The 24,685-nt window shown below is 33.1% G+C and overlaps 1 protein-coding gene across 10 annotated transcripts in view; it reads left to right on the top strand.

The window, feature by feature from the left end:
* The window catches only part of Mllt10 (MLLT10 histone lysine methyltransferase DOT1L cofactor), a 193,123-nt gene that overhangs the window by 119,774 nt on the left and 48,664 nt on the right, over positions 1–24,685 (top strand). For 7 of the 10 annotated variants that reach the window (XR_011703945.1, XM_071599851.1, XM_071599850.1 and 4 more), the window contains 5 exons: positions 5,607–5,862; positions 9,525–10,091; positions 16,736–16,780; positions 17,596–17,628; positions 23,761–23,808. Coding sequence is in view for 9 of the 10 variants with exons in the window: in XM_071599851.1 (XP_071455952.1) it covers positions 5,607–5,862; positions 9,525–10,091; positions 16,736–16,780; positions 17,596–17,628; positions 23,761–23,808 (949 nt within the window). In the remaining variant the exon portion in view is untranslated. The remainder of the gene's footprint in view (positions 1–5,606; positions 5,863–9,524; positions 10,092–16,735; positions 16,781–17,595; positions 17,629–23,760; positions 23,809–24,685) is intronic. The other 3 variants (XM_071599855.1, XM_071599856.1, XM_027928605.2) reach the window with 3 other exon arrangements.

Here is a 24,685-nt window from a genome sequence, read left to right as displayed (position 1 = left end):
ACAGGGCCTCACTAAGTTGCTGAGACGGGCCTTTAACCTGTAAGACCATGCCTGGCCTATTCTCTTCCTCTTCCTCTTTTCTCTTCTCAGTCTTTTTTCTCTTTGCTCTTCAGTTTTGGAGGGTTCTATTGTCATATCCTCAAACTCAAAAATTTTTTTCCTTAGCTCTGTTCAGTCTCCTATTGATCTCAGCTTTTACATCTAAAAAAGCTTTTATTTTGAGCTGGACATGGTGGTACATACCTGTAATCCTAGTGACTCAGGAGACTGAGACAGGAGTATCACAAGTTGGAGGCCAGCCTCAGCAACTTAGCCAGGCTCTGTCTTAAAAGAAAAATAAAAAGAGCTGGAGATGTAGCGCAGTGGTCAAGTGCCTGTGGGTTCACCCTGGTACCAAAAGCCCCCAAATTAAAAAATAAACAAACAAAAGTCTTGTGTTCGAGGTTTTTTTTGTACTAAGGATTGAACTCAGGGGCACTTGACCGCTGAACCACATCCCCAGCACTATTTTGTATTTTATTTAGAGACAGGGTCTCACTGAGTTGCTTAGTGCCTCTCTGAGGCTGGCTTCGAACTCCTGATCTTCCTGTCTTCTTCCCAAGCTGCTAAGGATTTGTGCCACCCTTGCCTGGCTGTGAGTTTGTTTTTAAAAGGTGTTTTGGCTTGCTATGGAATGCTGGTTGACAGTTTGTGTCTTTTACTACTCTTTTATTTCTAGGTGCTTTGTTTCCATGGAGATCGTTTTGGTTGGTTTGTTTTTGGAGGTACTGGAGATCAAAACTAGGTGCTTTTTTCTACTGAGCTACAATCCCAGCCCTTTTATTTTTTCTTTACATTGAGATTAAAGTCTCACTAAGTTACAAGGTGACCTTGAACTTGGTGATCCTCCTGCATCAGCCTTCCTAGTAGCTGGGATTACAAGTGTGTATCACCACACCCAGCTGATATCATCTTTGTTGTTGTTTTGTAGTGCTTATGACATTCCAAAAATGATAAATGTAGAGAAGACCCTCTGGCAGAGCCCAAGCAAGGCAACTGAGGATGTCCCCACCTTGGATTCTTGTGTTTTTACTTGAGAGGATTCTAGGCAAGATGAGATTCAGTAAAAGAATAGCAAAATTAATTAGGAGGAAAGGGAACAGGAAAAAAGGAAAGGGTCAAAGTGGGTTCTCTGGACAAGAAGAGTGACTGTGGCCCTCACCAAGTCAGGGATTTTTAAGGATTTCCAGGTCCTATTGTTTTTGCCTTAATTTCTCATACTCCCTTAACGTGCTTATTACCTTTTGACTAGCCCGAAGCAAAGTTTTGTGAGAGATGATTGTGACATAATTTCAGTTAGAAGGGAGGATCCTGGTTGCCTGTTTGGGTATGACAGGATCTTGAAACAGTTTTCTTAAAGGACATAATTAATTATGGCAGGGATGGTTTTGACATACCAGGTCCCCATCCTCTAGGCCCTTGCCTGTCCCATTAGGCTCCCTGTCATTTTCAGTCACTCTTTATTGTCCTTTTCCTGTTCCCGAATTCATGGCTGACTAGCTACCTAACAGTAAGCGGTTTGATAATGATTGGGTTTGGGTAGTTTCGTGTGATTGGGGTTAGTTAAGCTTCATAAATCTGTGGGCTTAATGTTTTCGTCAGTTATGTAATTTTTTCTGGTATTATTTCTCCCTTCCCATTTTTCTTTGGGTATTCAACATAATGTAGATTAGGATGCTTAAAGTTGTTCCACAAATTGCTGTTTTGTGTGTGTGTGTGTGTGTGTGTGTGAGTGTGAGTGTGTTGTTGTAGTTTATTTAAAATGTCTTCATTCTTTCAGTGTTAGATAATTTATGTGCTGTATTTTCAGGCTTGGCCTAGTTAAAAACTTGTGGATATGCTTGAATAGTACATAATTTAAAATTTTAAGCACCATATTCTGTTTACTAATGTTTAAAGGCACATCTTTGTCATTCCTCTTCCTTCTGCCTCCTTTTTCAACAGTAGATAACAGAGCCTTATAGAATAATCTGAGACACCCATACTTTAAAAAAAAAATCACATCTTTGATTACCTCTTACAGAATTATTACTTGATTCTAAATGTAATGTAAAATTTTTGTTTGAAGTAGGAAATATATTTTTGTTTCTCATTAGTGCTATTGAGTAGGTATATTGGGGTTGTATCTTCTTAGAGAATTAATAATTGTACTTAGCCACTAAAAAATTATATGCATTGTAAATCACTCATTGCAAATCACAGTATAGACCTATATATTTACACACTAAGTTGGAGACTCAATAAAACCAAATAATCCAGTTTTATCTTTAATGAGAAAGAACGAAAAGACTATTTTCTTCCTTTTTTTGTGTGTGGGGATAGGGTAGTGGGGATTGAACCCAGGGGCATTTAATAACTGAGCCATATTCTCAGTCCTTTTTTTGAATATTATTTAGAGACGTGGTCTCACTGAGTTGCTTAGGGCCTTGCTAAGTTGCTGAGGCTGGCTTTGAGCTCACAATTCTCCTGCCTCAGTCTTACGAGCTGCTGGGATTACAGGCATGTGCCACTGCGCCCCTGCACCCGGCAAGACTATTTTCTTTAGCTGAGTACTGTTATTTTTCTATCACTATGATAAACTAACTTAAACAATTAACTTGTAAGCAGGAAAGGTTTATTTTGGCTTACAGTTTCAGAGGTTCAGTCTGTTCCTTGGCCCCATTGTGGCACATTACATCGTGGCAAAGCTAATAACCGAAAAGGTCTGTTTTCCTCATGGTAGCAGAAAAGAAAAGAGAGAGAGGGGGAAAGGAACTACTATCCCAACATTCCCTTGAAGATCATGCCCCCATTGACCTAATTTCCTTTCATTAGGCCCCATTTCCTAAAGGTTCTACCACTTCCTGAAGGTTGTACCACCTCTTGGTCACACCACAAGCTGGCAGTTAATTAAGCCTTTAGACACATGCTTCTTTGAGGGACAAGCCAGTCTAAACTATAAGCAAGTACCAAATGAAGTAGTTTGCATTTTGTGGTCCATATTGTATTTTTATGCGCTAAGATCATCCTCAATAGTGAGTCACTCTGTGAGAAACATTTAGGATGAGAATCTGAGAAACCAATGGCTTTGTGAATTTAATCTCAGGCTTGCTCATTGTCTCATTCAGCCCTTTTCATTTCCCTCTGTTTTTTTTTTTTTTTTTTTTTTTAAATTTTTAAATCTTCTTGATTTTGAGTTGATTGTTTGTAGTGGAATTCCCTAGTATTATAATTATCTTAACACATTATTGAAAAAGTACTTGTAAATTAACTTTCAATATGGAGTTAAGGTGATGATTCCTCTGAAACCTGTGTATCTTTGGAGGGGCAAATCATTATGTGAATTTTTTTCCCCTTAATATTCTTGACTAACTTCCTCTCCCCCCATATTAGGAAGTCTGATATTTTTGGAAACTTAAAAGGTATGGACTCTTGTTTTAAAATAAAATGTTCAGTTGGGTGCAGGGGTACACACCTTTAATCCCAGCTACTTGGAGGCTGAGGCAAGAAGATGGCAAATTCAAGGTTATCCTGGACAACTTAGCCAGACCTTGTCTCAAAATTAAAAAAAAAAAGACTAGGCCAAAGTTCAATGGTGGAGTGCCCCTGGGTTCAGTACTGTTAATTAAACAACAATGACAACAACAAAAGTGTTCAGTTATGGCTTTAATGTGATATTTGTTTCTGAATTTTGATTGTTTCTTTCACTGCTTTCTTTATAGTACCTTTTCTTCCAAATGTAATATTTTTATTGAATTTATGAACATAGTCATACTTCAGGGTGGAAGCAATGATATTCTGTTTAATAAATGGGTAAATTTCCCAACCCTAATCAGGTTGTTTTGTGGAAGTGAATAGTATATTTGCATTCATAGTACTCCACCACATTTTCTCTTTAGCCTTTATTTGATACTTGAACATAATACATGAGTGAAGAACACCACTGTTTTTTCTTAGATGACTTTTAAACTTCACTAGGTTATACAAGGATCAGATGTGAGAGGAATGGAGAACCTTATGATCAACTCAAGTAATTCGAAAAAAAAATATTTGAAAAACGAGGTGGGGTAGTTTCCAAATTGACCTGCCTAGCATGGAAAAGGTTCATGTCTCTAAAGTAAGCTATGAAGTTTCATCAGCTTAATGTGATTGTTTGTTAAATGGCCATACTTACTTTGAAACCTTTGTTCTTGTTTGTGGATTATAGTTTGTTAGAACAGTGACTGTTTTGTTTTTATGAGCTAATGTTTTGAAACTTGATTTTATGATCACTTTCTCATTTTTAAAATTTCTTCTGTGGGAAGTTCACATTTGTGTATTTTTAGGACATCCCCCCCATTTTTAGAGATTTAAAATGAAAAATATTAACCAGTTACAGTGGCCCACTCTTATAATCCCAGAGACTCAGGAGGCTGAGGCAGGAGAATTATAAGTTCCAGGACAGCTTCAGCATTTTAGTGAGACCCCATCTGAAAATAAGAAAGAAAAGACTAAGAATGTAGTTCATTTTTAAAGCACACTTGGTTTCAATCCTCAGTACCCCCAAAATATATAAGTGAATAAATAAAAATGAAACATATTATATATGTACATATATATGTGTATATATAAATATACACATATGTGTACACACACATACACATACGAATGATCAGTTCTGTTCAAGGCACTTAGTGAACTTAAATGCACTGGGTGCTTTAGATACTTTGTGAATGTAACTATGACTTAGTCTTTTAATTTCCATTTTTTGTACATACCTTGTATTTAAAATGATCATTGAAAACTAGTGGTTCAGTGGAATCTTTATCTTGTTTTTTCCCCCAATCATGTATCTTGATCAAAGTGTGGGGTAGTTGAGAATCACTTTTTAATAAAAATATTAACTCTGTAACTATAATTTTTTCCTCCAACTAATACTTGGGAAGAAATGATTTCTGTTTCAAAGACTTAAGTCATTTTTCTTTTTTTAAAAGGAGACTTCATCTGAATGCTTTGAAAAGTTATACTTTAAACTATGCAAGAGCCATATAATGGATATAGTCCCCTAATAGATTTGTAGTACCTTAGTTCTAAATATTGCCTTCATGCTTTGTACACTAAAGCTTATTATGATTTTGTGTCTAGGAGATAATATGTTGTGAAAAGTGTTGTTGCTTGAGAAGTGATACCTTTGATGTTGCTTGGGAAGTGATACCTTTGATGTCACTTAATAAATATGATTAATATGTACCTTTATTAATTGCTGCAATCTGGCTCTCAGATAGCAAAGCATTATGTATAGTTTTTTGTTTTTAATAATAGGTCTAGGGATACAGCTCAGTGGTACTGTGCTTGTTTAGTATGTGTGAAGCCCTGGCATTCAGCCTCAGGTCTACCACTGGGGGAAAAAAAAAGGTATACTATACTGAATTGTTTTTACATGATTTTCTTAAACAGAGGGAGTTATTTGTACTACTGAAAGTTTCATAAGTTTATCTTACAAGTTGAGTAATTATTATTAATTTTCCATATATTGTTTTCTGTAGCTAAATGTAATCAGTTCTTTTTTTTTTTGTTTTTCCTTTTACTTCCTTTAATGAAAATGTTAGACTTACACAAGCACTAGCAACAACTCTATATCTGGATCATTGAAGCGCTTGGAAGATACTACGGCACGATTTACAAATGCAAATTTCCAGGAAGTCTCTGCACACACCTCTAGTGGAAAAGATGTTTCAGAGGCTAGAGGGTCAGAGGGCAAGGGGAAGAAATCTTCAGCTCACAGCTCAGGTCAAAGGGGAAGGAAACCTGGTGGTGGAAGAAATCCAGGAACAACTGTGTCAGCAGCTAGCCCATTTCCACAAGGTATTAATCATGATATTTTAGTTAAAACACTTGTTCTGATTATAGTGAATAGTACTTTTATTTTGTAAAAGAATTTATTTTTTACTTACAATTAATGAATTGTTCTGGAATATTATCTAATTAGATGATACAGTAAGATTACTTTGAAGTCTAGTATTTTCTGTTAAAATATTTCTGGAACTTTTGGTATCTTTTTATGTTATAATTTGTGCTTAAAAAAGTTACAATGTAGTTTTTATGTTTAGTTGTAGAATAAAGGTTAAGACTGGGGAAAGAAACAATAAAAACAGGAGTTTTTCTTTTTACCCTTTTTAACAGTCTTTTCTATAAATTGTTTTTACTTAACCTTTCCTAATTAAACACTAGAATCATAATTAAACATTAGAACAATTGTTAGAGGATTGAACAATTTTCAGGGAATCTAAGTAGGTCTCAGTACATGGTAACTGTTGATCAATAGTGCATTTATTGTGAGGCTTGAAGTTTGAAGTAGAATTTTACTCGTCTTTATATCTTCTGTGGTTAGGCTGTTTTAGGATATTCAGTTAAATTTGAATTTTATATAAACTATTAGTATGTTAGAAATACTGTTTGTTTTTTAACCAAATGTCAGAATTAAATGGGTATGCTGTTTTAGAGAGAAAAAAGTAAGTCAGCCAAATTAATTAATTTTGGTGATACTGGAGATTGAACCCAGGGTGATTTTTGTGTTACCGGAGATTAAACCCAGGGCTGCTCTTACTACTGAGCTACATCCCCAATCCCTTTTTGAAACTTTTTGAAAGTTCAGTATCATTAGATTAATTATAGTACAGAGTTTTGCAAATTTGACTACGCTGGCCTTGAACTTGGATCCTCTTGCCTCAGTCTCAGGCCTGGCTACAGCTAAAATTTATAAAGCATAACCCTGATTGGTTTTTATAATTTTAATATGAACATAAAATTTGGACAATTAGAAACATTAATAATGTTGGAGGAAAATATACCATACATGTCCCCAAAGGACTTTTTTCCCCTAGAAGTAAATTACCCTTTGAAACTTCTGCTAATAATAAACTTATAAAGAAAATCTAGCAGAACATTATTTGAATATGTAGATTACTTAGTTTGCTGACCTCTCAGTAAGTATATTAAGTAAGTATACTTAAAAAGTATATTCATATATTTATACAAGTAGTAATTTGGGACTTGAAGATTTTCAGGTCCCAGTTTTTTTTTTGTGTGTGTGTGTTTAAGTATACAATCAAATGCCAGATTTATTATTTTATTTGAGTAAAATTTAACATTTGTTGTCATTAGTGTACCACCTTGAAAAAATAGTGAAACCTTAAATAACCTTATATGTAATAACTTCATTCACATTTTGAAGGTGATACTATCCGAATTCAGTCAGTATTTCTGCAGTTGATACTTTATTTCCAGCTGTTAAATCACATTTTTAAGTTTTTTTATTTTCAGTAGTGAAAATGGAACTCAAGGCCTGGTGCATATTAGGCATGTGCCCTATACCCCCAACCCTGTTTTTATTTTTAAATTTTGACATAGGGTCTTGTAAGTTATAGAGGCTGGCCATGAACTTGTGATCCTCTGCCTAAGCCTTCCAAGTAGCTACGATTACAGGCTTGTGCCAATAAACCAACTTACATTTAAAAATTTTTATAATCCATGAAGCATTAATCTGTTTGGAAGATAAATCACCCATTCTTGGGGAACTTCATAATATTTGAAGAATCTTTTCAGTATTAAAACATGGTTGAGAATGTCTTATGTGTTATATCTAAGATAATCTGTAAAAGTTTTAAATAAGAGGTAAGGTATTTAAGATAATTAGTTGATTTCTTCATAGTAGGTAGTATATGAATTTCAGAAAATATACATTTAAAGTATTACATATACTATTAAAGTATGCAGTGAGCTTTCAATACTATCTATAAAAACAACAACAACAACAAAGTTTTAGAAGAAAGATTGTTACAGATCAGAATGTATAAGAACTTCTTTTTACAAGGCCCTGGGTTGATCCCTAGCACCACTAAAACAAAAACAATTTCTTTATAACTGCTACTTACCTGGGAAATTGCAGTAATTCTTAAGTGACTGATGTAATGTGAATGGCCTCTTACTATGTTTTTCTGAACAAATGACTGAAAATGCTCATATAAGTACAAATAATTTTCTAAATTAATACAACAGATGTATTCTTAAAATACTGAAGTTTTAGAACTATTAATACTTTTAAAAAATATTTATTTCTTAGTTGTACACAATACCTTTATTTTGTTTATTTTTATGTGGGTGCTGAGGATCGAACCCAGGGCCTTGCACGTGCTAGGTGAGCGCTCTACCGCTGAGCCACAACCCCAGCTCCCTATTAATACTTTTTAAACAGCCATTTCAGAGGATGTTAAACTTTAAAAAATGAAAACCTTGAGACTTAATTTGAAAAGAAATTTTTGTGTGTAAAGGAAAAAATCTTTGTAAACATTTAGGTTTGATTTGTGTGAGATTAATTATGAATATAGTCTATAATAAAATTTAATACTTAGCTTAAAATTTCCTTTCCTTTCTACTTGAATAAAATACTTAAAAAAAGTTTTTATTTTGAAACACTCTAGTTGAAATACAATATAGTCTAGTTTTATGAAATAAAATAATACGTGTAGTCACAACTGAGTCTAAACATTTGCCTACTTCATTTGGCAAGCATGGAAGCGGTTTCATAAAATTATTTGGTGAACCAAACCTTTATTTCCTTACAGGCTATATTAATTTTCCACCAGGTAATAAGAACCTTGAGGTTCTTATATCACAAAATGCCATGGTGAGCTGTTCTTTGGATAGTGAGGAAAGAATAAGAATCGTGAAAGAAGTTCATAAAAACTGTCTTTCCCATTATTTTTCCTTCCCTAAAAGGAATAGGAGAATATTTGTGGTGGACTTTTCTTTATGTGGTTTCACAGAAAGTGGACCAAGAGAATTTAAGATGTAAATTAGACTACTTGTTACCATTATTTTATCATATCCATGTTTTCTTTGGGTAGATTCAGCTGAATAATAGCAATCACTGATCTGTCTTAAAGTAAACTTAGAAATTATAACCCAAGAAATATTTTGGGTGTTTATTGTATTTTGGGGAACATTTATAATCATATCTTAAGTATTTGAAAAATTAGATTTGCCAGGCATTGCAAGGTCAGATTGTGGCCTTGTTGGGTCTTGCTTGACTGTCAGAAGGTGACTTTGCTTCTTCTTTAGTCCTTTATCAAGCCTACCCAAGGTGTTGTGGGTAGGGTGGAGTGGTGGTGGTGGGGGTAGGGATGGTGGTGGTTGTGGGGTGCGGGGGGACGACTGAGGAATGTTGTGGTAAAAGGTAGGTTAAATAAAACATATCTTATATATTAGTAATTGTATAAATGATAGCTTGCAATTTAAAAGTGAATATTTAACACTATCTATAAAATGACAAGTGTTTTTAATGAAGATAATTTTAGGTAATCCTTTTCAAATCTTGCTTTGTTATAATACTGATGTCCTTAATTTTATAGTTAAGTTTTTAAAAAGTCCTCTCTTCTTTTTGATTATTGTTTCACATCTACTATTCATGGGAACTTTTGCATCCAATTTTTTTTCTTTTCCTCCCCCATTTTTTATTTTTACTACAGGCAGTTTTTCAGGAACTCCAGGCAGTGTAAAATCATCTTCTGGAAGTTCAGTGCAGTCTCCCCAAGATTTCTTGAGCTTTACAGACTCAGATCTGCGTAATGACAGTTATACTCACTCCCAACAGTCATCATCAACCAAAGATGTACATAAAGGAGAGTCTGGAAGCCAGGAAGGGGGGGTAAATAGTTTTAGTTCCTTAATTGGTCACCCTGCGACCTCAGCTATTGCACAGCCTAAAAGCTTTGAAAATTCACCTGGAGATTTGGGTAGTTCCAGCCTTCCTACAGCAGGATATAAGCGGGCTCAAACTTCTGGCATAGAAGAAGAAACTATAAAGGAAAAGAAAAGAAAAGGAAATAAACAAAGTAAGCATGGGCCTGGTAGACCCAAAGGAAACAAAAATCAAGAGAATGTTTCTCATCTCTCAGTTTCTTCTGCTTCACCAACATCATCTGTAGCCTCAGCTGCAGGAAGCGTAACAAGCTCTAGTCTCCAGAAATCTCCTACATTGCTCAGGAATGGAAGTTTACAGAGTCTTAGTGTTGGCTCATCTCCAGTTGGTTCAGGTAGGGATTTGCCCGTCATTGTTCTCTCTCACCTCAACCCACTTCTGTACCCCAAAAAGTTTTAAACAGTTATTACGATAATATTTTGAACTACTAAGTGACATTTCTTAATTTTTTATTTCTTAAGAAAGTAAAAATATCTTACAATCTTAGAAACACAATTTGGTATTTAAATGTTTGGTACTAATCTGATGTTACTTATCTAAATGTAGGCTGAACAGTTTATCTGGTCATTAATTACTTAAGAAACACCTAGAATCCATTTCTTATGTGTTTGTGGTTTACTTTTCTAGTATTTTAAAAACCAACCCAGAATTCATATTTAGAATGTGAAATTTTTGGCATTATTTTTTTCCCTTCTTCTTTTGTTGAGACAATAAATGGGGATTTATTGAAACAAAAGTATACTGCGTAAGAGAGGGGCAGGAGGCTTACCCACTAAGTCTTAGGGGAGGGTCTAGTATTTTGAACTCACTTTGTCTAAACTTCACTTTTTGCCTTTACTGTCTCAATAATTTTTCCACACAAATATTGTGAATTATTTTATCTAGAATATTTTTAGCAATCACATTTTCAGGATTATTAAAATAATTTAATTTTTTGTTTTCAAGTATGTTTAAAGTATGTTTAGTGATTTTACCATTATTTTTATTATAGTACCCACGAGTTTATGTTGTTCATATCATTGGGATGCTTCTGTTACTTTTAGTTTGTGTATGAATATTTTCAGTTTTTAAAAGATTATTAAAAATGCATGTTTTTAAGACAGATGCTTAACAGTTCTAATATTAACTGACGTGTTAGTGTTATCTTTTTATATTGGATCTTGAATATGAGGTAAATGGTTTTCAAGAAATATTGATTATAAACTTTTATCTTTTCTGGTTTTATATTTCTTGTTGAAATAATAGGACTTTAGCTAAGATTAACTATTGTTGGTTATGTTTGTTCTATTTGCTGATGGGGAATAGAGATAGGTATAGAGAAACCAGTACAATTCAATGGATGGTCATTATATTTCACATTATATATTTTATAAACGCACAATTTTGAATTTCTTTTAGTGGTGGAAATGCAAACCTTATTAACAAACATAAGAATGGCCATTCAAAAAAGAAAGGAGTATTATAGGTAAAGACGAGATGTGACGAATAGTAAATGCAACCAACTATCATCTGGGATGTATCCCATTTTGTTAAAAGTTTATATTTACTATCATTTAACAACTTTTTGTATAAAGTGTTGTTATTGTGTGTATTTTGTAGCCGATATGAGACTTTGAAAGGTAGATAAGTTGCCCAGGATTACACAGCCAGGGATTTATTTTTATTTCTAATAAATAGCTTTGGTACCTGTAGGCCAGAACACACCCCAACCTGCGCGTGCGTGCCCTCTTCCCCCACTGTAAGACCAGAACTAAATTTAAATAAATCTACTTAGAAAAAATAGGGTTCATATTCTTTTTAGCAAAAGGCATAGATTGAGTACCATATTGAGAAAATTAAGCCTAAATTTGCTTTAGTGGAGAATGATCTTCAGTAATTTCCTATAGTTTTGAAGCATAGTCTGAATTTTCAGTCTGAAAATTGCTGAAATTTTTTTTGGTTTTTGTTTGTTTGTTTTTGATTCTTGCAGTACTGGGACTGGAACCTAAGGGCACATACTAGGCAAGTGCTGTACCACTGAGCTATATCCCCCAACCCTGAAAATTCCTGAATTTTAGCACATATTTTCAGATTAGTGTAATTAAATATTAACTTACATCCCTAAAAAGATCTTAGTTGTTACAAATTTAGGGGAGATTTTGGGCATGGCAAACTGTGTTTCTTAAGGGATGGTTACTTTCAGAGGATCAGTGTTTGTGGTACATCTGTGGCATTAAAAAATGGGATTTGTAATTCCTTTACCTTATTATTAGATCATGGTAATTTATGGTTGCATTCCCAGAGATACCTTATTTCACAGAAGTAAATAACAAATTGAGCTTGCCAAGAAAGTTGGAAGTTATGTTAAAAATCACTCTGAAGATTGTATGTTTTGTAAAAGCTATAATTATGGAATACTACTGCTCACTTAAAGCTATTTGATATAATATATTCTTTAGATCTTTTTTTTAAAAAGATTTTTAAGTTATCAATGGACCTTTATATTTTTTAAAATTTATTTATATGCAATTCTAAGAATCAAACCCAGTGCCTCACACATGCTAGGCAAGTGCTGTCTCTACCACTGAGCCACAACCCCAGCCCTATTCTTTAGTTCTATACACGTTATTAGAGTATCAGATAAAACTCAGTGTAAAAAGTATTCTTATCTAGAAGAAACTTAGCAAACTGTCATGTATATTTAGGAATTATGCCTTCTTGACTACAAGTTAAGAATTACTGACTACTAATAGTATGTGCCACACACTGTTAAGCATTTAAGAAAACATTTAGTCTTATTACTCATTATATAGAATTTTTATTACTCATTATATAGAAAAAGAAACTCGGCAGATATTATAGCTCTAAGTGGTGGAGGTATGTGTATTCACTGAATTGTGAAATTTGACAGATGTTTGCTGTTGAGGGTTAAAGCCACACTAGCATAATGTCAGTCATACTTTAAGCAGAGAGAATCCATGAGTAAATTTGAACCAGTAATTTAACTTTCAGCAACAATATTTCCTTCTGATAAGAACAAGTTAACTTTTCCATTGGACTAATTTAAATTGAGAAGGCATTTAGTAATTGTAAGAATAGGGATCTTTCTCCCATATAAATAAGTATAAAGGAGGAAATGTCTACTGTGCACTGCATTATCAAAAATTGTTTTCATGCCAGACACAGTGGCACATATCTATAATCCCAGCAACTAGGGAGTCTGAGGCAGGAGGATCATAAGCTCAAAGCCAGCCTCAGCAATTTAGTGAGACTCTGTCTCAAAATAAGAAATTAAAAGGGCTGGGAATGTGGCTCAGTTGTTAAGCGCCTCTGGGTTCAATCCCCAGAATCCTGCCACCCCCAAAATTGTTTTTATGATACTCCTTCTATAAGAATGATTTGCTTTAATGTCAAGTAAGTTGATAATTTAGTAATGGTAGAGACGACCCTTGTAAGCACATGTTGGCATGATGTTATAACATAACATCCACTCTAATACTTGTTCTGTTATGTTTGTCATGTTCATTGCTCTATCCCTACTGCCAACATAGTGCTTTGAAGATAATAAATACTAAACATGTCTTAAAAAAAAAAAAAAAGAATACTACTAGTACTAAGCACTGAATGCATATCATATGGGTAATGGTATCCCATGTGATTTTTGTTCTTGATCTTGCAAGTGTCTATCGTTAGGCTGCAAGTTAAACTATTTTATTTTTAAGGCTTTTGGTATAGCATCATAGTCTATGAGGATAAGAAGTATTATTAAGTTTGAAAAAAAAAACACAAAGAGATTGAATTTTCCTTCAGAATAGTACGAAATGAAGTTCAGCAATATTACCAGAAGAGGAAGTAAATGTATGTTTAGGGTATAAGCCTAATAGAAATAAGAAGCTTGAATTTTTAGCATAGTTGGAGGTAATATTGGTTAATTAGGGTAGGATGGTTTCATGGAGAGTTGAATTCCACAGGCTGAATAAATAATCACCCAACAGTGGTAATAGCCTATGTTTGAGCACTTAAATGTTTCTAAAGAACGCTTACTTTTAGGTACTATAGTTCAATAGTTCATTCCAGGTAGGACAGCTGCTATTAGTATTACTATTTCTCCTATTTTATCATACTGGGACATAAAACAGAAGTAGAATCAGGTTCTAATAATGTGATTATCTCTTGGAATTGTTAAAAGCATGACTTTTAACAACAATCAGAATCCCATCATAACGGGTTCTAATTGTAGTAGAGTGTAGATATTTATTCTAGAAGTTCTAGATAAAATTAGAATAGAAACTCCTTGATCAAATAAGAAGTTTATAGGGATTTTATCTGATTAAAGGGTTTGGATTGTAACATTTTCATTAGAATTTAAGTACACCCTGATAAATGGCCTATTGTTTTACAATGACTTGTACAAAATGATTATTAGTATTTTGTTTTGAGAGACTGCTATAGGTTGTTCACGTTTTGGCTTCTAGATTATATTAAGATTTTGATTAAATTTCTTCCTACAGATATTTTTTTGGTACCCGAACAATTAGGTACCCAGTCTTTTGAAAATCAGTACTGTAGCATTTGGAAGAGTTAACATGCTGAACTTATCCTTTTCCTCTTTCCAGTTTATCTTCACTATATTATAAGAATTTATGATTTACTAAAGTGAAAGTTCTGCAACATTTTTTTTTCTAAACAAAAATCAGGATGTTATTTTCTCTGAGAAACATCTCATTCTTCAAATGACAAGAGGTCAACATATTTAGTATTAACTTCTTTTCTTGCAGTGTACTGTTTCTTTTCAAAGAATGTAATTCACCATTTTTAAAACTCTTAAGACTTAAGTTGTTAAATATAGATAGCACTGCCTGCCATATTGTTCCTAAGATAAGCTATTTGGAAATGTATTTCAGGGGTGAGACTCTTTAGTGGTGATAAATGCTACTAAAGGAGATTTTGGAAATATGCTCTCTTGATTGAGATCAATTTTATAGAACAAGTTGTTATAACTTTTACTGAAATTAAAGGTTAGAGAGTTTTAGTATGAGCCCTTAGAACTGTCAGTTTCCTTACTAAACATACTTCTATATCATTTCTATTTAGGTTGGTAAAATAAAACTGAAGTATTTCCCTGGTAAAGTAGTTCCATTAGTGGTATTGATTCTGTAAGCAAATAAGGGAATTATAAAGATACAAATATTAGTTCAATAAACTCTCTTAATGAAGACAAGGATTATGGGCAGTTTGTGAAGATAATATTAAATGTATCTTACTGACTCAAGTTCACAATTTTACAAACCTTGATTATCTAGGGTCATAAATGAAAATTATATAGCATATTATGTACTGCTGAGTCTAGGATATAACTTGGAATTTGTTCTTTTGGAAAATTCCCTGATTTTATTTTGGTATTTGACGATTGGAGTATTTGTTAGTACTATACCACAGTTGCCTTTCTGTAAAAGTGCTAAATTGACCAGGCCAGGCATGGTGGCACATGCCTGTAAACTCAGCAACTCAGGAGGCTGAGGCAGAAGGATTCAAATTTGAGGCCAGCCTGTCCAACTTAATGAGAACCCTGTCTCAAAAAATAAAAAGGGCTGGGAATGTGGCTCCAAGATTAAGTGCCCCTGGGTTCAATCTCTGGTACCAAAATAACAACAACAATTATAGAAGTGCTAGATCAAAGGCCAGATTAGCCATATTTCAGGGTTTTTTCCTATCACTAAAATACTTCTGCTATTACGAATGTCCTTTGATTATTTTTCATCACCATTCCAAACAGCTGCTATTTTTTCTATAATGGACAATGTCAAACACCTCAGCAGCTACCTACCCTTTTAAATCTTACTAGTATTATATTTTTTAATGAGGCATTAAGATGGAGAATTCCCCACGGTGTCTCATTTTTGAGTGTCAACTGGGAAGGAGTTAAGCCAGAGCCTAAATTGTTTCTAGATGATTGTTCTGAACTGGACTAAATGTTTGAATTTTTAAAACTGCATTTCACATAATTTTTTTTCAGATATTACAGTGATTACAAGTGTGTGCTGGCTTGTTTTTACCTTGCTTTGTCTTTCTTTCTACCTCAAGTTACTCAGGGTGGACGTGGTTAGACTAGATTTATGAGGAACATATGTTGGCAGATGTGTGAGTGATGGCTCTGGGAACCTCTCTTGTACATACAGTTCCTAAGGGGCATCTTTTGGTTAAGTGATATCCAGGGAATTCCCAGCTATCCCTTTAATATAACTTTTTGCCAAGTGTTAATTTTAAGGGACTATCAGTTCTTCCTAGCAAACCAGATCTTTTGAGTTACTCACTATCTTGATCTTGGTTTTATCATTTATTTTTCCCTTAGCATGCCATATTGAAATTTATTTTCCATATTCTGAGCAGCTCTTACTTTTAAGCATTGTTTTATTGTTTCAGGTCACTCTGCTTGTTTTCCTCATTTGGGTGGAATAAAAGAGTAAGAGTAATATCTCATTTATTCACTATTTTTGTCAAAAATAAAAGGTATAAGGAAGTGAACTAAGTGTAATTTAATGAGTTTTATACTGTTGTATATGTCATTATGGCTTTGTTTATGTATAAACTAATTATAATTCTTAAATTGTAATTTCGAGTCAGCTACAGTATTAAACTGTTTTTGATAAATTGTTGCCATCTAATGAATTATCTAAAGTGCATTAGCATATCTTGTTGCTAACTATTCTCTCATTAATGAAGTCATTTGTTATCAGATACTTTTTATACAGTTTTGTTTATAAGCCTTTTTGCCTTTTCCTTACCTTTGTTACATACAATAAATTTGTGAAAATTCCATTATGTTTGGTTCTCTTCCTCTCATATCCTGTTAGCTTAAATTTTTGTTCCTGCAGTTTGGTTTGACCCACTTAGCTAGACTTTAAGGTGGATTCCCCACGTTTTTCTGGTCTGTTTCTTATTCTCTCTTTGAGTCACTGGCAACTTCTTTGCTGATTTCTTTCTCCTCCCTCCCAACAGAAATTTCCATGCAGTATCGGCATGATGGAGCTTGTCCAACAACTAGTAAGTTGTCCAACTGGGTTGGTAACCCTGGCTTTTTGACTCTTACTTTAGTGCTTTTTCTAGTATATTTGTCTACCTTTGAACCTCTGAGTTTTATTTTTCAAAATATAGTTTTTAATAGATTTGTTTCTTCTACAAAGATAACAGCTTTGTCTTATGTTCAATATTGTATTACAGTCAAATTGTGGGCAAATTTAAGTTATTGTTGGCCTTTTAATAAAATACTTCCATTGTAGAATTGTGACTTCTGCCCTTTCATAAAATATTTTCAGTATTTTGGTTTCCATTAGTCTTAATACTAATAAAAATTTTCAGTATTTGTGCATTGGCTTAGATTCTGCACATGTTGTGACTTCTTATACTGAAGGTTGGGAAATGAGAATGTTTGATAGGGTTAGATTTTTCATTGTAATAAATACTGTTGTACGTGTCCTACTGTAGATTTACCTGTATAGAATTACAACTTATAGAGATGCATTTTTATCAAGACATTGACATATTTTAAAAAATGATTTAAAGATTGTATATATTTATATATAAAGATATATATTTATTACACTAAGGAAATTGTTACCATAAAGGCAATAAATCTAGCATCTCAGTTTAGCATGTAATATATTGGCAAATGGAATACAGTATTTAGAAATCTTTGTTATATAAAAACTGAGTGATGCTTGAAGTTGTAATAGTTGAAGCAAATAATACATGAGAGACTTAATGAAATTTTATTATTCTGATGTAGTCTGTGCCTATGTATTTCTTTTGTGTATTTGAAAATGATCTTAACCTGAAGTCCTTTTTTCCTCACTTAAAAGCTTTCTCAGAGTTGCTGAATGCAATACACAATGGTAAGTTTTATTAGACTCTTCTCTGGTGGTTGATTTATCCCTATAAAGGTTGCCTTTTGTAGATAATTCCAATTGAAAGCTAGCATGTTCTATTGATTATATGAAACCCAGGGATGTGTGGTGAGTCAGTTGTTCAACACCTCAGTGAAAACTTTGTAGATTGTCTATAGGAGGATGATAGGTCAATGTAGCTCATCAGTTTGGCTTTTATTGTCTTTCTGTGTGGCAGAATGATAATAGTGTTAAGTTTCTGAAAGTCTTTTTACGTATGCAAATAGTTTTTCTAGTTCTTTTGAGTTATCTCTTGCCAGGGCAGTTAGTAATTAATATCTACATTAGGAATTTGCTACATCACACCCCCATTGAATGTGAATTCTGTTTTTTGGAATTTTGATTTATTAATGAATTGTATACTTTTATTATGTACTCTTATTTTTTACTTAGTGTGTAGGTTGGAGACAGCCTTTTAAATTGTATCTAGTTTGACTCAGGTTTTATGGTGGAGTTGCATGTTTTCCTGGGATGAATTCTGAATCAGCATATAAGGCAAATACTGTCACTTCTCATTTTTGTGCAATTTTAAAAATTTTTTAAAATTGTACATAACACAATCTTTATTTTATTTTATTTTATGTATGTATGTATGTATGTATGTATGTATGTATGTATGTATGTAGTACTGAGGATCAAACCCAGTGCCTCACACATGCAAGGCAAGCGCTCTACCACTGAGCCACAGCCAGAGCCCCACATTTTTGTGAATTATAATGAGGATCAATCTTGTAAAAATGTGGTAGGATTTCTTTAGCTTCCCCAAGCACCTTCCTTTATCCTTTAAGCTTCAAAAATAGTCCTTTTTTGAATCTAGTGTCTCCCTTTGTTGATTTTATTTCTTTTTCTTTTTTTTTTTTGTTAAAAACACATTTAATTGCACTATTAACTTGAATCTAAGTTGCTTTTTCTTCAAGTACAGTATTTAAAGTTATTTTAAGAATTTCTCCTTTATACAATGAATTTAAGAAATAACCACTTTCTTATTAACTGTGAGAAATATTTCTTCAGACTTTAATTTCTCTCTCAAAGATTTTAGTAAAATTTGATTTAATAAAAAGTCTAGAGAAGGGTAAAACAAACTAAAAGGATTTTATTTCTTCAAGATTGTATATGACTCCAGTAATTTTTCAGGTACATTTTCTGTGACTTCATGAAATATTGCATATTTTGCTAATGTAGTTTAATTTGTGGCCAATTGGCATTGTGTTTGGGTTAACAGTAAACAAGAAACCGAAGGCAAAATGAGCATCCATAGATGCTGTTTCATTTCTTTAAGGGTGTGGGCAGTCAAAGTGGAAAATTTGTAAGTGATCATTTTGTTAATACATTTATTTATAATTTTTGCTGCCCTATATAGCCTGTAACTTACAGGCTTAGATAATGAATAACAAGGAGCTTCTGAGGAAAAAGGGATTGAACATATTCTTGAGAACAAACATGTTAACATTTTGGGGTAGAGAAGTATAAAAGCTGAAGAAATTTAACATCTTTTTTAGTTGTATAGATACATTTAGTCTTGTTCTTTAATTGATAAAATATTAGAGGCCCTGATAGAGTTTAAAGGAAAATAAACATCATAGGGAACAATTGATGTTATCTTTCACTGACAAAAGTACTAGATTGTATTAATTCAACAGGACAGTTGACAAGCACTTGATAATACTATTTCAGACACAATCTTCTAAAACTCAAAATTTTAAAGATTTACTGATATTATTTTTATAATATTAATTTATTTAACCTATTTATTAATGTAGTAATGTGATGTTTTAGTATCTGTATATGTTATATAATGTTTAAGTCAGATTAAACATATCTGGCTCCCCAAACATCATTTTTTTTTTTAATGGTACAAACTTTTCAAAATCTTTTCTTCTAGCTTTTTGATATGTATAATACATTATTGTTTTCTATAGTCACCTTACTCTTCAGTAGTACAGCAGAACTTCTTGCTCCTATCTGCCTATAATTTCGTACTTGATCTTAATGTTTATGTAATGTTAAAAATTTTAAAGTTGTTGTACAGCAGATATCTAGAATCTTTCTATTTTGCAATATTGAAATGATATACCTATCAAACATTTCCTCATTTCCTCCTTTCCCAGTTTCAATATAATGTTGACTGGAATTGGTGAGAGTATATATCCTTGTATTTTCCTTTCTTCTACAGAGGAAGCTTTCAGTTTCTAATCATAAATATGTTGGCTGTGGGTTTTTCCTAGGTGCCCTTTATTAGACTGAGGAAATTTTATTACTGACTCAATCTTTTTTATTTGTTTTGGGTTCATTCTGAGTTTCTATCTTTTCATGTTTATTAGAATTTGCCCATTTCATCTATAATGCCTTAATTACTTTGCATATGGGTATTCATAGTATTCTTATAATCCTTTTTATTTTTGTAAGAATAGTACTAATAACCTCCTTTTATTCTGGATTTTAGTAATTTGAGTCTTTTTCATTTTTCTGAAGATTTGTCAATTTTGATGTAAGAACCAACTTGTGATTTTGTTTTATCATTTCCTAATTTTATTAATCTCTGCTCTAATGTTTATTATTTCCCCTTCTCTGTTTACATTGGTTTAGTTTGCTTTTTCTAGTTTCTTAAGGAGAAAAATTAGGTTGTTGATTGAGATCAGTGTTCTTTCTAAAAGTAGGGTTTTTTTTTTTTTGTTTGTTTGTTTGTTTTTAATGCCGGGTGAGGTGGCACATGCCTATAATCCCAGTGGAATGGGAGGCTGAGGCAGGAGGATGGAAAGTTCAAAGCCAGATTCAGCAACTTATTGAGATCCTGTCTCCAAATTAATAAAGGGTTGGGAATATGGCTAACCCCTGGGCTCAATCCCTGGTACCAAAAAATAAAACTAAATGAAAATAGGTCTTTTATGATGCCTGTGCCTATTCCTTAATTGTTTTTTCCCCTAGTGTTTTCTCCTCTTTCTTATCCCATTCACATTCCATTGGAAAACATATTCCCCGCTACTCCCTGCTGCTATCCCACCCCCAGAACTGTGAACCCAGTCAAGTGTTCTACCACTTTCTTTCTTTCTTTTTTTTTTTGGAGACACTTTAGCTATGTTGCCAAGGCTGGCCTCAAACTAGAAGTCTTCCTGCCTCAATCTCCTAAAAGAGCTGGGAGTACAAGTAAACTACTGTACCTGGCTCAGAAAATATATGTCCTTCAGCTTCAGCTGTCATCTGTATTCATTAGCTCTCCAAATCTGTGCCTCCTAAGTAGACTTTCTCCTAAAATTCTAGACTCAAATTTCCAAAATACTAATAATCCTTAGTTCTTATTTTCTTCTCTAATTTGTTGTGTTCTTGTATTTCTCATCTCTCTATGGTACTCAGCCACTGAAACCAGACATACACTAGAAAGTTAATCTAAACTCTCTCATTATTTTCTTGATCATTTCCTTAAAAACATTTTTCCTATTATTTATCAGTTTACTTTTTTCTCCTCTTTTCACTGCCTCTGCTTGGTAAAGTAGAACATGATTTGTCATCTGAACTTTTTTCAGCAACTTCTTGAACTTCACACCATTAACTAATCCCTTCTCTAGATGCTTGGCAAATTGATGTTCTATCTAAAATGCAAACCAGAGTGGGCACTGTAGCAAATAACTCTTTTAATTCCAGCTACTCAACTCAAGAGGCTGAGGCAGGAGGATTCTAACTTTGAGTCCAGCACGGGCAACCTGTCTCAAAATAAAAAGGATGGGAATGTATCTCAGGGGAAGAGCAGTTGCTTAACATGCATGAGATCTTGGGTTCAATCCCCACTACTGCAAAAAAAAAAAAAAGCAAGCAAACAAAATACTTTAAAAATGCAAACCACACCATTTCACACTGTCTTAAAGGATTTTCTAGTACTTAAAGGATAAAATTCAAAGTCTTTAGTATGGCATATGAAGTTTTTCATAATCTGGCTCTTACCTGATTTTCCAGTCTTATCTCTTTTATCCAACTAGTATCAGTGTAAGCTACTTATAGTTTTTTTTTTTTAATATACTATTCTCTGCAATATGTGTGGTTTAGATTTTGGTTGTATTTGTATCAAATAGCATTTAGTAAAAGTAGCACAGTTTTATCTAAGTTTTTCTTTTCATTCATGTTTCTAGAATTAACATTCTTTTAAATATTTTTGTAATGGTGTTCTATTATTTTCTTCAGTCTATCTCCGTTATTCTTCCTGACAATTATTTGTTTCTGTAATTTATATCTTGGTTATATTTATCTTAAATTGTGAACTTAAAAACTGTTTTATTAGACAGTTAAGATTCTGGTTGGTTTTTATCATTTACTCTCTAGCATTTGATGTATTGTGTTTTATATAGAACTTTATAAAATTAAATTTTATTTGCTGAAACTTGTTCTGAAAAAAATAGTCACAGACATTGCATTTCAAGCAAACATCTTGATTTGATGGTTCTAAGATCCTCTCTGAGAAAAATTAATCAATACAAAGAAAAATACTTAGATACTTCCTGATCAAATGAGACACAGTGGGATAAATTTTAGATGCTGAGAGAAGTTTAAGGAACTTAAAAGTTAAATAAATAATGTTAAAGTTATTGAGCCAGCAAAATAAAAAGAAAGCAGATGGACTGGAAATATATAGCACAAAGGTAGAGCTGTTGCCTGGCATGCACAAGGCCCTGGGTTCCATCTGCAGCATAACACACAAACACACCACAACAAAACATATTTTTAAAAAGTAGAATCGTTTGAGATATATAATGCAAAAATCTTTTAGGAACTTTGTTAACTTATTCGAAGGCAGTTTGGAAAGGCAAATAGTCACTTAAATATATTTGAAAAAAAAAAAAAACAATATGAGGGGTGAAGCAGTATTTGATTTTGTGGTGGTGCCTTAGAAATTAGACAGTTTTGACGAAGAGAGTACAGATTTCATGGTACTAATAAGCTATAAATTTAACTTCTCTGTTTCATTTAGATACATTTAAATACTTGTAATGATTATGAAATAAGTAATATGTATAGAAATATTACAGTTTTTAATTTTGTTCTTTTGGTAGTGGGGATTGGACTCAGAGCTGCTTTACCACTGAGCCACACCCCCATATGCTTTACACTTATACAATAAATCATCATATCCCAGGATATTACAAGTGCTAAGTTTTCCCTTCCCTCCAGGCCCCTGTACTGGAGATTGAACCAGGGCAGACTTATTAGGAAAGCATTCTGCCCCCGAGCGAAAACCCAGCCCTCTAAGGTTGTTCAAATGTCCATGAATTGTGAATCATTCAATAAGAGTTAATTAGTGGGGAAATGGAATCTAGACCTTGAGTATGTTAAAAGGTTGCAAAGAACACTGGTAGAAGGTTTGGAATGAAACCTGGAAGAGTTACCTGAAAGAAAGTTAAAACTTTGAATTGCTCTCTTTAATCACAATCTAAAATGAATAGAGATATGTTGATTAATAGAAGTTCTAAGATATAAGATAGAGCTATATGAGTTCGAGGGTGACAGAACACATAATGGAATGGTATTAAGCTACGGGCAGGGTCATGATTAAGCCTGTGTAGCAAAGAATTCGGCCAATACTATACAATCTTGCTACTGAGTAGTAGAAGACATATATTATAGATAAGACTCCCGTTTCCACATTATTCTGTCACTATCGATTCCTGGAAAATAGGCTTCAAAGACTGTTTATGTTAATATCTTACTGTGTTTATCACTTCAGTTGTTGACTTAACCACTGAGGAGAAGATTATATTTCAATATGCACATTAACTGCTATAAAGAAAAATGAATTTGTGAGTGTCTCATTAAACTTCAAAGGAGGCCTTATTCAGTAAAGAAAGTAATATAAAGGGAAAGGAATTATATGAGAGATTCTTTTAAATTAATTATGTGGTAATGCATTAACAATCCCTTATATTTAGAATGCTGCTAATGACTTGAAATTCACATTGTGTTTTTTTTTTTACTTTAACCTTATTGGACACCCCCCACCCCAATAATTTCTGAAGTTTCTCAGTATCTTTCATGGTAGTTTTTAGAAACTGTGATTAAAGAAAAAAAATCAGAAATTAAAGTGTGTCTTTTCTTCAGACAGAGATGACAGTTCTCCACTAACAAAGCAGGAACTTAAATTCATAGGTATGTACCAATCTGAAGCATGGTTTTAAATGTAATAATGTAAAATAATCTTAGGGTATCTTAGTAATCTTCCTAGATTAAGCAGTGCTAGGGATCTGTAGATAGAAAGATGAAGCCTGGAAAGGATTTACCCATAATCTTGGATGGTAGGTGGGATGAACTGTGTTATCATGTTCTTATTGTTACGCTTGTTTGGATTTGTTATATAACTTTAAGACATAATAGATGGGTTTTAGAATTAATAAAATTGTTATTCATAAGAGTCTAGGTGCCTAGGTCTTTAATTATTAAGGGTGCTTTCTACATAATGTCATAAGAAGGAAAGAATATGAGATCTTATTGTTTTATTTGTATAATTCTCTAATTCTTTAATGTGTTTTTCAGAAAATTTTGGATCAGTTGAGAATGAGCATGTATATTCTGAACTAGAGAATGGAATTCACTACTCCTATGCAGCTAATATATGCATCTGTTCCATCTCTTTCCCTAAAATTGTTAGTTTTCATATACAGACAACACTAATCTTTCAGGCTTTGAAAACTTGCAATATGCAACTTTCCTTCTCAAGACTGGCTTACTGTGTTTTTCATCTTTCTTTTTTTTTAAAGCAAAATAGATTTTCTTTAAAAAATATATTTTTAGTTGTAGGTGGACACAATATCTTTGTTTTATTTATTTATTTTTTGTGTTGCTGAGGTTTGAACCTAGTGCCTCACATGTGCTAAGCAAGCACTGTACCACTCCAGCCTGTGTTATTTTTTTTTTAAATTTGAGAAGTATATATTAAATTCTTTCTACGTGTAAGATCATTAGTCACTTTATGGAAATAAGGATATACCACAGATGAACCCTGCCTGTAGGAAATACACAATCTAAA

The sequence above is a fragment of the Marmota flaviventris genome, chromosome 12 (assembly GCF_047511675.1).
Source record: "Marmota flaviventris isolate mMarFla1 chromosome 12, mMarFla1.hap1, whole genome shotgun sequence".
In the NCBI taxonomy this organism is placed as follows: domain Eukaryota; kingdom Metazoa; phylum Chordata; class Mammalia; order Rodentia; family Sciuridae; genus Marmota; species Marmota flaviventris.
Note: the sequence above shows the minus strand (reverse complement) of the source record. Positions and strands in the feature narration are given on the sequence as shown.